Raw genomic sequence first — 15,885 nt, 5'->3', positions numbered from 1 at the left:
TTCATTTTTTTATTTATGGTGGAGAGTGTAGAAATTACAGATATGTTGAAGGTACATACTAGTTAGGATGTTAAGTTAACTTGGTCCGAATGCTCGCGTAGTTTGGAACTGCAACTAGGGACACTTTGCAGTGAAATAGTCCAGTTTTTATGTATGCCGTGAGAGGTGGTAAAGTTTGATGGAGAAGGCTAGCTTGGGAATTCGTGCATGTCCTCTCTGAACAACAAGGCAAGTCCTCGGCAACATAATGAGAGGGGGTGAAGGCAGAGAAAGTTGCAATGAACACGTCGGCGTTCCACATATACACTGGTGAACCTGCTCGGAAAACAGGATGTTCAACATGGCACTGGCCATAACGAGGTCCCGGAAGACATGCTACTGGTTTTGGGTGGTACCAGTGAAACCACCCCACTCACGTGATGTCGCTAAGGTGGCGGTCACATCTGCATTGACCAGTTCTGGGCCATGAACGAAGGGCACAAGGCATGGCCGTTTGGGAGAGGTGTGGCGGAATTATGATTGTGAGCACCTGTAAATGCCACAATTTATTGCTTTCTTAAAGCCTTCGGAGGGCATCAATTAAAATAGATGCAGAAAATCGTTTTTGGCAGACCTAGGGAGCATAGGTTGAGAGTAAATAAAAGGAGTTGAGACGGTTGATGTACAGAATGGTTTTCGTGGGAAGATTGTCCCAGCAAACGCAGTAGGTAGGTTGAAGATGGAAATACGTAGATACGGTACGTACCCGGAAACCTTGGAGATAGAAGGATTCAATAACTTTTACAGAGGTGCAAGCTAGACATGCCTGGTGTTAGCTTAATGTCTAGAGTGGTGGGCTTGAGATCCTAGGGTCCTGAGTTCAAATCCTGCTTGGCTGTTGAATCCCCTTGTCATCCTTATGAGGTCAGCAAAATGAGAACAGCCTGGTATCCTGTGTTTGAGTGGTGACCTGTCCAGGATTGTACCCACTAGCCCAGGAAACTGCTTGGGCAGCACCAATGCTCTGCAGAGTATGGTCCTGATGGTTGGATGGATGGATTGATGGAAGGTAGACTCAAACTTTTTATTTACCTCATCTAAATGCTGGAATGGCTGGGTCAACCATGTTTGTGGCCAAGAAGTTAGTGGCAGCCCATGTGAATACTATGTAAAGAAAGAGTCACTCTGAAGAGCTCATACCTCCACCAGGCTGAACAGTTTACTTTTTGTATCTCACTGATAGGCCGGATCTGCATCCAGACATTAACCAAAATCTAATCGGCTTGTTATTGTCACCTACCCAACTGATCCACCAAATTTTGTCATGCTCTATCCCCTCCACTCCCGCCCAGGTATCTCGAGGGCGCACATGGTCCACCATCAATAACCCTCTGGTGAAATTGAAACCAAAATCAAGGATCACTGCTCACCTCCACTCATTTTTCCTCTCCCCACTCCCCCACCGTCTGTGGAGCCAACTTCCACATTCCGTTCAATCTCATTCTTCCATCCAGGTCTTCAAGATGGATGTTCACCACCATCTCCGATCATCCCCCATCCAAAACCATGATCTTTTCGACACCCGTTAAACCACCTCTCCACCCTCCCCCCCCAAACCCCCTCTACTCTCATCCTTACCTGCTACTCTTTCCTTTTGTTGTTCCTTTTGTCATGTTGCGTCCTGATCTGTTCTGTGTTCTCGCTCTTCTATGAGCCTCGACTCGACAACAAAAAAAGTAACACGCCAACCTTTTCAACAGCATGCAAGTTTTATTGGATCGCTTCCGGATGACGTACACATTGCTTCCAGCATTCATTAGCAACTTCTTCAACTCTTGATGTCATTACAGCAACATCTTGCATCATTACTAGTGACCAGCAAGATCTGCATTCAAGTGTCTGATGATTAGTAACTTTGCTTTAGAATGTTAACACAACTTCCTGCTTCGTCAGGAGCAACACAATGAAGTTGTTTGAAAAGTTATCGAAACAGTTTTCCAAGTGTGTACATGTGAGTCTTGTAAAATTTCAAAAATGTCGACACCGTTTCCTTTTGTCACTATCAAGGATTTTGGCTTTTCTCCATCCACAGTCATGGTAAAACTTGTGTCAAATGTGTTGTGAGCTGGCAGATCCCTTCATTCATTCACTGGAAATGAGATTGATTGATCTGATCTCCAGCTTCCTATATTCAACCCATCTCAGGATGCAACTATAGATCACTTTTGGGCTGTCATGGCAGAGGTGAGGTCAGTGAATGATGTAGGATGGCTCGACTTTGGAGTTCTCCTTAATCCACAGCTGCCCAAAATGCTCATGACACTTCTTAATTTCAATGCTGCTCAAGAGACTTTTCATGATGGTGCAAAAGGTCGAAGCAGCAGAGGAGGTGTTGCGATTGGTGAATCGTTTCGGAGGTGTTGAGCATCAAAACTGACAACTACTCTCATAACAGAACCTGTCATCTCGATAACTAAGCTATGCTAAGGTCTACAACATGTATTTTTTTTTATCAAGATGACGGCAAAGCCAAGAAATGAATGCTGCGACAGTGGAGACAGCATAACGACAAATTTATATCCAATTTTATCGATTTTGGTTTTGTAAGCAGTGGTTCTTCATTTTGAAGTGGAATGTATTACTCTGTAGTGCTGTCACGTGGGGGCTTTTGAAAAATGTTGTATCTATGGAAAGTGAACAAAATCCAGAGAATGGACAATTGTGAGCTCGCAGTGTGTAAAAGGGGAATGGAGTTGAGTCACGTTGTAAAATTCAGAAGTCATGCATTGTGGTTTTTGTTCCAACAACAAGACCACGCAAGATATTTTTGCATTTGCTCAAATATCCGTGATGCACGTAACCCAAGACTGTTTTCCCCTTTTGGGGATTTTTAACCATCTCTTTTTGTCGAAACGCATTTTATGATGTCACAATTTTTCCTTTTATAATTATCACTCCCAGCTTCTTTTTTTTATTTTCTAAATGAAAAGGTTTGCATTTTGTGTCCAACTAACTCCAGCATGCATACATTATCTCCCACATTGAGGAGCTCATTGAACCAACTTCCTTCTCCACTGCTTTAGTTCCTTCTGATCTTCCGCAAGGCGGCCGCCGGTGAACTGGCCGAGGATAGTGGCTTAATGGCACTTGCCCGCCTATCTGAGATTGATGTCTCCACTGAGGGTGTTAAAGGTGCAAAGACCTTCTTTGAAGCCAAGGTATGGTTACCTTACACAAATCAGTTGTTCACCTATTGATGTGGGGGGTGGAGAATTGCATCCATGGTCTATCTTATGTTCTCTTACGAGTAGAATTACCTTATCAATATCAGTATCATCGTGAGAACGGACTCAGGAGTTTGGGGAAGGGGTGAGGCGAGGTGGGTGGGTGGGGATGGTGTTTCAGGTCAACACAGGTAGATATCATAAAAGAGATACAACAATAAATGTGATGATCTACTTGTGAAATGCCCTTAATTTGTTGACCTATTTTACCAGTCCTTTTTTGCATTCTCACAAACTGAGTATCTTGCATGTTATTGTCTTTTTGCTTGGTTTTAAAGTACTCCTACATTTTTGAGAGAGGGCACAATGGGTAGATTAAGACCGAGATGCCATGTATATTCACTTTTTTTCTTCTTGTTTTTTTAATCTCTTACCCTTTCACTTATTTCTGGTAACGAGTCACTAAAGTGTTACTCACAACGTAGACTAGAAGTTGTGCTTTTAGAAAGAGCTAGAATAAGTTGTCTCGTCTTGTCTCTTTGTTCTAGCGACTCGACACCTGAGCAGTTCCTGGCAGTGTTGTAAGGGGTGGGGATGGGGGCGGTTTTGAAGATGTGAAATTTGAAGGTGTTTCATAGTCCCTTTTTTAAACTCGAGGTGTTGCTGTTTTGGAAGGCTTGATAATTGTTCATAGCTCAAGGTTTTCTTTGGGTTTTTTTTCAAATGCAAGGCAAGTAAGCTCTTTTCCATATATACTGTGATAATAACAAATTTGTTAGCGTTCACTGATATCTGAACCGTTAGAAACATATTCCTTGTCTGCCAACAAAAGGATTACATCAGTGGCAAAGCCACACTCCTTGAAATGATGCAGAGCAGCACCCAGGTGCTGCTTGCACATGAATGAATCACATGCTGAAACTCCTCTAGTTTGCCGGAGGGGGCGGGGGGATGCGATTTGACTAGTTTGCATGTCATGGCACGAGTGCTTTTCAGAAAATATTGGCATGCACTCTTTGGGCTGGCAGGATGGCTTAGAACTATGTACACTCACCTCTAAACTGTCATCTTGGTTTGAATCTCAGCCCAGATATAAACCGTCATCCTGGTGTTTCACAGGCAGGGTCATTCACCATTGTGTGTGCCGTCCCTCCGATGGACTTTAAACTGGGCGTCCCATCTGCCGGCATGAGTTGGTGGCACCGTGCTATGATTCTCTGCTGCAATTGATAATGTCCAACTTTCACTCCAACCTTTCTTGCTATGCCTCAGCTCCTCTTGGCTCTGCAGGTCAAATATTCTTGAAAGTGTTTATCTTTATCCTTCTTAAGGGGAACGATGAAGGCATCATTGTGTCTGGCTGTTCAATGAGGCAGAATGGTCTGGCCTGCACTCTGTAATCGCTTCCACTGGCTAGTCTGTCAGCTTTATATTCCTGGACAAAGAAGGTGCCATGGACTCATTGCTCAACAATCAACCATTTCTCCTTTATCAGATCCTCCTTTCATAGCTGCTGGACATTAAATATCCCACGGTGTCCTTTGTGAAGAGTGGGCGAACCATCGCCAGCACCGTAAACAAATTCCAAATTCCTGCCCTAACTGCTTCGTCGAATATCAGGCCTGGTCAACTGGTTCATGAAAGACTTGGGCCAAAAACTTTGACGGCACACACATTGACGAATCGCCCTGCTTGCGAGACACCTGGACGACAGTTTATAGCTGGTTGGGGATTCAGACGGCTTCGAGGCGAGTGCGCATACCTCTAGGCGATCCTGTTTGCCCGAATAATTCAACATCATCCCTTTTCATCATGTTTTAATTTTTTTATTATTATTCTGTAAAATGGTCTCGCCTTTTCATGCAGTTTATCTTATTAAAGACAGTGAAACCGACCACTTCTGCTTCAAGCTGTCTGTGCTGCAATGTGTCTTTGATCAAGCTGTTAACTAACTCATGTAGCATGCTGTACCTTTCCTTCCCATATGTTTAGCTGTTGCATCCCCTGTAGGTGACATTACTCATTTACTGTAGCACCAAGGTATCAGTCTTTTGGTTCATCCTGCTCTGCCTCAAAGGTAAACGTGCACCTCAAAGGCACCATTCTGCCAGACACATCAATACAATGAGAAATGCAGCAAAATATCATTACCACTTGGTCTTTCCATCATTCTCGAATTTTACATTTTCATGACTAAAGTAGAAAATGCGACATCCTGGTGATAATGCTCTGATAATTGATGGTGCACAGCTTGGTAACCATACAAAAGTTAACTTTTAAAAGTGTCTGGACTTTGAAAAAGGAGAGAGAGGTTTTAGCATGCCATACCTTCACCTTGTAAATGCTCTGGAGTATGTGTGAACCTTCACTTCCTCCAATCATTGAGCGACTTGTGGTGTTTAGTCGTTGAAGTCCAGTCAACACGTCCAAAGCCATTCATCCAAATGACTGTCCGGCAAGACTCATGAAGGAATTTGCGTATGACATGTCGGAACCACTGACTGAAATTTTTAATTTCTGGCTTGTATCTGGATGTCTTCCTCAAATTTGGAAAACTGCATTAGTATGCCCAGTTCCAAAGAGTTCACCTGTTATGAGTTGTGATCAGCTATGCCTGATCTCTATCACACCTGTGATTGCACGAGTATTTGAGTTCTTTGCCGATCGGGTGATGAGGGATTATACAACATGGCTTTGACTGCCAACAGTTTGGCAACCTGAAAGGCAGTTCAGTCGTGCATTACTTGGCCAGCTCACATGACAGCATCCTTGGAGGAATCCTTGAGATGCTGAACGTCGAAGGCCTTCGGTCATGTAAATAATACTATAACACAGATCAACATTAACTTCTCTTGATCTAACGTGGTGTTCCGCAGGGTACAAAACTAGGTCCTATCATTTTCTTGGCAATGGTTGATCTTCGCCTTATTGATGTTGTATCAAAGTTACTGTACATAACTCACATTTACAGTCTCATATTGATTCTCTCACTGAATAAGATCGTGATAACGATATGAAGCTGCACCCAACTAAAGGCGCTGTCACACCTTGACGATTTAGCCAGCAATGGCAACGTATAAAAATGTACGTAAAACGTTGGCGTGTGCTGAAATTTTGATGTTTTTTTTTTGAAGTGTTGGTCGTATGCATAACATATTGGTAACGGGCACAATGTTTCGTTGTCTTATAGATAACTTATACCAGCGAATGCTTAGCCTGTTGTCGGCGTTCACTACATATGCCCAATGATAGTTTAACTTAGGCATAGCGCGCTGCACGTATCGCCGACGAACTCGTAGCCTAACCTGTTAAAAACCTGCCGCACGCCGATTTAAATCAAAACCGCCTGAAAATTGCAAGTGTCAACATCGCAGTCACACCTTGACGATTTAGCCAGCGTATGCCGACCTATGAAAAATGTGTCTAAAACGCTGGCACACGTCGAATACGGTATGGGTAAGTTGTGTATACGTTAAGAGCACGCTGAAAGCCGATTAAGTACGCTGTCATGTTTCGTGGTACGTCTCGTACGTCGTGGAATTTCAAGCATGCTGAAAATTTTACGACGTACTCGCCGTATGGCTCGCACGATCCGCTACGCTGGGAATAAGTTGTAGGCACGATATACGATCGTTGACACACGTCGACACAAGTTCCTTGTAAGTTACTCATAAGTCGAAACACGTCGAGGTAATGTTTAGCATACCCGAAACTTATTTTTTCCGGCGAGGCACATTTTCTTTTTTTCTCCTTGGCTCTGTGATGGCACGTGACGAAATATCTGGTTGTTGTTGTTTTTTTTTTTTTTTTTTTTTTTTAAGTCTATCACGAATTTTAAAATATATTCGAACATTTGCTTTTAAGTTTTGACGTCTGTGACAATATCCTCAAACAGAAAATATTCACAGAAGAGGAACTAATACCAAGACATGAGCAAACTGAAGAGGAAATCGGACGTTACGTAACGGCACGTGACGAAATATCGGAAGTTGTTGTGTTTTTTTTAACGCTGCCAATACGCCATTATACGGTAGCTGTAAATTAGAAACACGTTGAGCAAGTTCTGTGGTCGTCCGGAAGACGTCAATCAAATACGTCTACATACGTCAATATGCATTGGAGTTACGTTACACATACGTTCAAAGCACGTTACTCATAGGTTAGAAATAAATTTTGGGTACGCAAAGCATTACCTCGACGTGTTTCGACTTATGAGAAACTTACACTGAACGTGCCTCGACGTGTGTCAACGATCGCGTAACGTGCCGTAACGTGCCTACAACACGTTACTCATAGGTTATAAGTAAGTTTCGGGTACGCTAATCATTACCTCGACGTGTTTCGACTTATTAGTAACTTACAAGTAACGTGTCAACGTGTGTCAACGATCGCATAACGTGCCTACAACTTATGGCCAGCGTAGCGGAACGTGTGAGTCATATGCTGGCATACGTCGTATGTGTGCCAGCGTTTTAGACAAATTTTTCATAAGTCCGCATACGCTGGCTAAATCATCAAGGTGTGACCGCCTTGAGTGTAAATTTCTGCAGATTTCATTACATCATTCCCACCCCTTTATTCAATTGGAGTTTGATCATGTGCCACTAGAAACTGTCTTCTCTCTCTCAAACTGCTTGGCGCTATCCAGAATATTCTTAAATTGTATCAACAGGTTCATCGTCTTGTTAGTAATGTCTCACGGTGACTTTATATTTTGAGGAAATTAATGGAAAATAGAGTTGAGGTTGATGATCTGCCTTTGATCTATAAAATGTACATTCTTCCGATGCTTGAACGTGGAGCACCTGTGTGGTCTTCTGGCATTACTGTTGTTCAAGCCCAATGTATTGAACGCATTCAGAAGAGAGCATTATGCGTGATTGTTTTTTTGAACATCTTGTCAACACTTGTAATGTTGTCCTGAACACCTGAATTTCACAATTACCCGAGAGCAGATGTTCTAATGGTGGTCGTTGCTCTTCGCACACGAAGCGAAAAGTGGGGTTAAACATTTGGTTCACTCTGTCTGTCCACCCGTCCGTCCATCCACAAACATCAGTTTATGATCGAGGAACAACTTCATTTCATTTGAATGTTGTTTTGAACACGAATCGGAAAATATACCTGTTGTTTAGCAGTACTTTACCTCTGAATTCGTCCAGATCACACATGCACAGAGAGGTGAAAGCTAAAATATTTTTTCCCCTCTATCTGTCTGGCAACCAAACAAAATGGAAAATCATTATAAACAGGAAACTTACTGTTTCCAAGGACGTCATAAAGGGCATGAATACATAATCTAACATGTTAGATAAGGTGGCGTAATAAACACTGCGTCAATGTTGGTAAACTTCTGGAATTTCTTTTTTATCTACGGCCTTTAAAATCTTTATTTTCTTTCAATTTAGTCATACACAGTGGCCTGCAAAAGTATTCACCCCTTCCAATAATGCCACATTTAGATTAATTACGAATGATGTGGAAACAATTTTTCCAAATGAACTCTTTATTCAAACTGGAGGGATCAAACGAAACATTGTTATAGTTGAAGGAGGTTATATGTCAGGAATACCAACTAAAAACATGTACAAATCGAAATTCACTGGTTGTAAAACTATTCAGCCCTTTAGGTCAGAACTTGTGGAAACACCTTATACAGTAATGACTGCTACGAATCTTTTGAGGAAGGTCTCTACCAGCTTTACACAGTGAGGTGGTGAAATCTTTGCCCATTCTTCACGTGAAAATTGCTCCAGTTCTACCAAGTTTGACAGAGATCGTCGATGGACTGCAATCTTCAAGTATCACCTTAAATGTTCAATTGGGTTCAAGTCAGGACTTTGACAGGGCCACTCAAGAACATTTATTTTTATCTTTTTATTCAGCCATTCCATTGTGGCTTTAGCTTTGTGCTTCAGATTATTGTCCTGCTGAAATGTGAATCTCCTACCGAGTTTGAGATTCATGACTGACTCAAGCAGGTTTTCGTTAAGAATTCTCCTGTACTTTCCACCATCCATTGTCCCTTCCACCCTGACAAACTTGCCATTCCATGCTGATGAAAACAGCCCCATAACATGATCCTGCCACCACCATGCTTGACACGAGGGGTGGTGTTGACTGGGTGTTGCGTCATGTGGGGCATGCGCCAGACGTAACGCTTTGAATTTAGACCAAAGAGTTCAATTTTTGTCTCATCTGACCACAAACATTTCTCCACATGTCTGCTGTACCATTAAGTTGCTTTTTCGCAAACTCCATGTGAGCTTTAAGATGTGTCTTTTTCAGTTATGGCTTCTTTCTTGCCACCTGTCTGGAGGCCAGCTTTGTGACTGGAATGGGATATTGTTGATTGATGAACACTGACCCCCCATCTCAGACATAGAGCCATGCGGATCTTTAAAAGTCATTGTTGAATTTACAGTGACATCACGAACCATTTCCTTGCCTGGCTGCTGAGTTTGGATAGGCAACCTGATCTATGTGGAGTCTGGGTGGTATATATGATATGTCTTCCACTTCTTAATGATGGATTTCACCATACTCAGAGATAATGAGTGACTTTGAAATCTTCTTGGAACCCTGTCCTGAACGGTGCTTCTCCAACACTTTGTCTGACTTCTTTGGAAAGCTCAATGGTTCTTCATGTTTGCCTTGTTGGTTGACCAAGCAAGTTGCATCTTTCAAACTCCTCAGATAAGTGGGGAGCTTCATTTTTAATTTAAACCACTGATTACATACAGGTGAAGCATATTCTACTTATTTTGTAACATTTCAAACAAATAATTTGCTCCTGAAGTAATTTACGGTTAATTAGACAAAGGGTTTGAATATTTATGCAAGAATCGTCTGATTTTCTCTGTTGATTTAACTTATTCACATTTTGTCTGCATGTTTTTTTAGCTTTATCGCTTTGGAGTGGTTTGTGAAGACTATATATTAAGTTTTTGAAAACATCAGGGAATGAGCTCAGGAGGCATCAAAATGTGAAAACTTTGGTGGGGGGTGAATACTTTTGCAGGCCACTGTACTTGAACACTAGAACACAAATTGCCTTCCTACCACTTCCAAAAAACCTTCAGTTTTGCAGTACTTTGACATGTTAAACAAGTTTAAAAAAAAAAAGACATAATATCATAGCCCCCGTTTTTTTTTAGTAATTTTGCTGTACGGAGTTAAAGGGATAGCCCACATTTATGTTCAACTAAAATGGCCGCCAGTCTACCAGTCGGCCATCATGTACTGTGATTTTGCCGATATTGAACAACATCGGTAAATTTGCTTCTCCAAGAAATGGTTGAGGACGTGTTCAACATCGGGTTTTTTTTTTTTACAAGTAAAATGTCCGCGAGTCGGCCATCTTGAATCTGGCATCGAAAAAGAATGACGTGTGCATGTAAGCCATCATTCATTATCTGTGTGACTCGTTTAAACAACATCGGTAAATGCATGTCCGAGACATGGTTGAGAACACGTTCAACATCGGGTGTTTTTTTTTTTTTTTTTTTTTTAATAACTAAAATGGCCGCCTACCGGCCATCTTGAATCTGAACTCAAAACAAAATGGCGTGCTTTTGTATACCATCCTGTGTTGTCTTTTTGCCAAGTATGAATAAAATCGTTCCATACTGCTAGAGATATTGTTGCGGACGCACGCATGGACACGAAAATTCAGACCAAATCCATAGACCCCCATATCGGACTAAGTCCAACGGGGCTAATACGCTGGTGCATAAGACTGCTTAAATGGCACAACTTCTGTATTTTTTTTTTCTTTTCGATATTTAAAATCATTATTTTGTTCAAATTGAATTATGTACAGGACTTCTTGATCTGCGTTCATACCTCCGTTCCCGTTGTGTGCTGGCGTGAAATTTAAATCGTTTTCTATGTCAAAAAACCGTAAACTCGAAAATTACACGGTGTTAATCATAAATTGTTCATCACTTTGTCCGAGGTGTTGTCGAAAAAACGTAAATAGAATGAGAGTAAATCGAGGACTAAGTGTGCTTCAACACGGTGTGAGGCGAGGTGTTCTATGACCTCTCGAGTTAAAAGCACCTGTTCTGCAGGTGTTCTAAATACCTTTATATTTGTCCATACTTAGCCCTACTGTCAAGTGCATTGCGTTTTACCCTCTGTCCCCTCGTACTTCCATGAGCCGAGATTCTGTGTTCTGTATTTGCATTTTGTAGGCTGCAAAATACCTGGATGCTTTTGTTTGGCAAAACGCTGCATTTGACCTGTAAGATGTGGAAAAATTTGATCTACTCATGGGTTGGTTCATCGGATGCAATGCGGAACGACACAAGGATTTCTGATTTTCTTTTGTCTCTGAAGATAGCTGACGCTTTCTTGGCAGGTGCAAGCTGTGGCTGAAGGGAGTCGATTTGAGGCAGAAATCAGAGCGGAGCAGGAGGAGAAAAGGCACGAGGCTGAAGTGAAGAAACAACGACGAGACGCTTTCAAAGAGCTTCAGTCTGCCTTTAAGCAATGATCTGCAGTGCAAGACCGCGAATGAAATTCCTTGTGTTTGTCTGTGCTTGCTATGTTGAAGGTAAATTGTGGGACTTTGTGCTGAAGATTGAGATGAGTGACTGTGGAGTTTGTCGTATCAAGGCAAAGCCTTATGGTACATAAAATTATTATTGCTGCTTGGCAGGTCACTCCTGTGAGAGGGAGAGCGTGATTGAGAAAGTTTGTGACGGAGTAATTGAATGGCTTCATTAAATGCATGGTGTTTTATACTTCTTAACGGAAAGGCTAAGAATATATTTGCTTGCCATAATATTACTGAGTTAAAAAACAAACAACCTCTGGTCCAAACGTATTTTTTTATTGGGAGGGGGGGGGGAGGAGGTGAGAAAGTTTAGGGTGGCACGAGAGGGAGGTACAGTCCATTAGTTTGTATCTGTATAAAGCATGTGGCTGCACATTTGCATCAGTTCGTGCAGGGATGCTGCTGATGCAGTGCCCCCTGTAGATTAGAGCATTTGTATTTGTTCAGGGTGCCAGCGATAACTCGCCTACTCTTCCTGAGGACACTCGGCTTTTCAGGTCCACCAACTAATACCAGCAGATGGGATACCGAGCTTAACATCCATCTGAGGGACGGTGCACGCATTGATGTGGCGCCCTACCTACAAAGCACCGGGGTGATGGTTTATAGCTGGGCCGAGATTAGATTTTATTCACCGAACACATCCAGCATGTGCTGCAAACCTTTCCGTCCAATTTGATCCAAGAATCGACAAAATTTGTGACGAGAATGTACGATTGTTGGAACACACAGCCATTTACACGTCCAGTCACGGCAGCGCTAAAACACATTGTTCGACCTCAGCGAGTGACACCATTTATGAGATTATTAAACAAAGGCATAAATGGATGACTGTGGAATGAAGTGAGGATGCTGGATAGAGAACAAAAATGCCATCGGTTTTGTGAAATTAAACGTGCCATCGACTGCCTTCGACATAGTCAGTTCTGAAAGCTGTATTTATTATTCGGGAGGAAGGCTGATGATCATATTTTCATCATTTGATTGAAAATGAAAACTATACGGGCTATACGGTGTCTAATATACATAAATTTGTGCCAGTGGGCCACGTTAATCTGTGCGTTCTGTTTTGTACCAATTTCGCAAAACACCTTTTCATCCCTGCGGTGCTGTGCAGAAGACGATGGGGTAGTGCATTTGTTTGTGTGCTTTTCGGCAATGTTCCTTGGAATTTACATTGGTTAGCATCGTCTTCCATTCGTCGAATATCCATTCAATAGCTGATCAATGTTTGCAAGTAAAGTTGAATAAAAAAGGCAATTTAGTGTGGTGTTTAAAAGAACTCAACTTTTTAAAGTGTGTGCGATTTTTATATATATATATATATATATATATATATATATATATATATATATATATATATATATATATATATATATATATATATATATATGTGTGTATGTAGAGAAGGGCACAGATAGAGTTCCATCACAGCACCCACTGCACGATCTGTCAGCCACACAAACACATTGTCTGTGCCTTGCTGATCGCCAGTAAGGAGGTTTGCAGTCGGGAATAATAAATTTACTGAAAGGAGCACACTGACCCGAGATGTGACGCAATGACGTGTCACATCTGAGGTCAGTTTGCTCCTTTCATCAAACACGCACACACACGCACACACACGCACACACCTTCCATCTTGTCAACCAATCAGCTGTGACATTTGACTTGATGTAAGTATTCAAACCATTTCTCCCCAATACTCCGTGAGCCATGAACCTACCCTTTGTCACGAACGAAAAGAGAATGTCAATTGCAACTTTTCCATGAATAGGACCCAGCATTGTTGTTTTGTTTTTGTTTTTTATTGATGTTATGCCAACCAAGTAATATCTGGCTAAGCAATGATACCAATGCTTCCAATGAATGTCAAACTGCAATCGCACATTTGTTGCTGCTTATCTTTTTAATGTGAAAATGTCTATGTTTGCAAGTAATTGCCTTGCTGATGCAAATCGGATTATAAATGCGCACGAGTGCTTCAGGGGCCTGCCCGTTTCAATCTGGCTTTCGAGCATTCCTTCCCTACACCCTTCCTTTTGTTTTTTTTTTTTCTTCTGCTAACAATTTTGATATTTAATGCAAAATTGATTGAGATGATCAACCATTGAATTATTTTTTCTCATCTATCCTTGTTTTCAAGGCCTTGTAAACGCTTCTTGCATTTCCATTACTTGCGGCATTACAATAGTGAAAAGTCTGAAGGCTTTTTACAATTGATGTGATTAACTTGTGATTTCACTTTCAGCACCAAAACCTATAACATGGGAGGTACGTATTTAGCAAATAATCTTTCACACGTCTGTGCCAAATGAAGGAGGGAGTTTTCATCCAATGTGCTGCTGTATATTGGAGTTTGCTGAACGATTGAGCATTTTGCCTGTGTGTGCAAACTGCATGATGTTCTGCTGTTGGTTTATGCAATCGTGTTCGTGCGTTGCTGCTTGTTTTTTTGTTTTTTTCATCCGAGCGAGTTTAATTCAGCACTGCGGATGGTTTTGCTGAACGGCTGTTTTGTCATCGTTGACGTTTTTGCATTGTGGAAGGAATTTGCTGTAACCTTTCAGAAAGCACAATCTCACATTTTATCTCAAGCTTTTATAATTAAAATGGTCACAAACGTCTTATTTGTTTTGACCCACCCTGAGAGTTTGTACTGTATTTCCATAGCCTCACCTGGGCTATTTCTAAAGAGAAGGGAGGTGTGTGTGTGTGTTTATTTCAATATTAATCGTTCATTCTCTGAACTAACTTGATCTATACACCCGACAACATTGCGCTTCAAAAATTCAAGCCGCGCAAACCTTTTTTTGGGCCTCTGCAAATGTTTTGAGTGATGTGGGGTTTAACAAAAAGGACAAGTGCCGCAATCTCTGGACACAGAATAACAACGCAAACAAAGACCTGGTGAGTGATCCGACAGTGCCTACAGGTTTCGACCTCCCCGGAAACAGTGGTCTGCACTCGGCAGGATCCGTACTCTCCATACAAGGAGATCGCACCACGTCCGCAAATGGAATTTTAAAGACAGCTCAGCATGTGACTGTGGTCAGCCAGATCAGACTATTCATCACGTTGTGAATGAGCGTCACCGACGGAAATTTACTGAAGGATTTAGGGCAATCCACCTAAAAACAGTGTTGTGACTTGGCTGTCCAACTTGGCCATAGATCTGTGAGCTGTAATTTGTCGTACACAAGAATAGACTGCGTTTCAAATCTCTTTTTTTATTTTTATTTTTCAAAAAAGACATTTGAGCAAAGTTGTCTAATTTAACCATAACAAGTGTAAAATGCACATCTTCTGTGACAGCATTTGTGGCCACAACAAATTGTTTCAATGCAATATTCGCAGGAGGTTTCTCTCTGCTCTTCCAAAACGCTTCAGAACATGTGTGCAAATAGCACACCTTGATCACATTTCGAGCTGGCTAGTCAAGCCCGTCGCCTGAGGTACGCGACAATGCCTCCAGGCTCGCCAAGAGTGCTTGAGTGATCTGGGAGCACATTTTCATAGTTACCTAATTTAACCACAACATTTTTGAGTGTAGAACCAGATCCACTGTAATCTTTATACCCCAACGAAGCTCTGCATTGGTAAAACCACAGTAGCTTCAACAACCTCGAAGTTACTGGGAATTGGAGAAGCGCTGTCGTGTACATACATACCCTTCGTCAGTGCAATGTACAAAAGTGGAGTCTTTGTTGTTTTGAATGTGTGGTGGATACATTTTCCTGTTTTCAAGTTCTTTTGAAAGCAAAGCAATATAGTTCAGTTTCTCTTAATGTCACCCCCCCCCCCAAAAGGTATGGCATTTTCTCCAGTTCCATTGAATTTCAATCTTCATCATCTTGACATCATGAAATACTTTGCAATTGTAATATACAGACATATCTGAGATTATCATAAGTCATAATCAAACCTATATATGCATTTGAGGCAAAAAAGAAAATGCAGAGAACAAATTAAAACTGCAGGATGTTTGCCTTTAATGAGTAGTATGGGAGAGACTATTTTACTACCCTGCACCGTATTACACCACAGCACATCGATGACTATTTGATCCAATTAGAATGCATTTTGTTAAGCACGAGCCAATGCAACTCAACAAGGTCGTCA

The 15,885-nt window shown here is 41.6% G+C and overlaps 1 protein-coding gene across 2 annotated transcripts in view; it reads left to right on the top strand.

The window, feature by feature from the left end:
- LOC147028845 (EF-hand domain-containing protein D2-like) overlaps positions 1 to 14,413 on the top strand; it is a 39,476-nt gene extending 25,063 nt beyond the window's left edge. Inside the window, exons 3-4 of one of the 2 annotated variants that reach the window (XM_085879618.1) lie at positions 3,063 to 3,197; positions 11,566 to 14,413. In XM_085879618.1, coding sequence (XP_085735744.1) covers positions 3,063 to 3,197; positions 11,566 to 11,700 — 270 coding nt within the window. In that variant the 3' untranslated portion in view covers positions 11,701 to 14,413. Of the gene's footprint in view, positions 1 to 3,062; positions 3,198 to 3,751; positions 10,253 to 11,565 lie in introns of those variants that run through there. The other variant, XM_085879619.1, reaches the window with a different exon arrangement.
- The last annotated feature ends 1,472 nt before the right edge of the window (positions 14,414 to 15,885 follow it).

Source organism: Eptatretus burgeri, chromosome 4, assembly GCF_056783735.1.
Source record: "Eptatretus burgeri isolate ZD-2024b chromosome 4, Ebu_testis_v1, whole genome shotgun sequence".
NCBI classification, from domain to species: Eukaryota; Metazoa; Chordata; class Myxini; order Myxiniformes; family Myxinidae; genus Eptatretus; species Eptatretus burgeri.
Note: the sequence above shows the minus strand (reverse complement) of the source record. Positions and strands in the feature narration are given on the sequence as shown.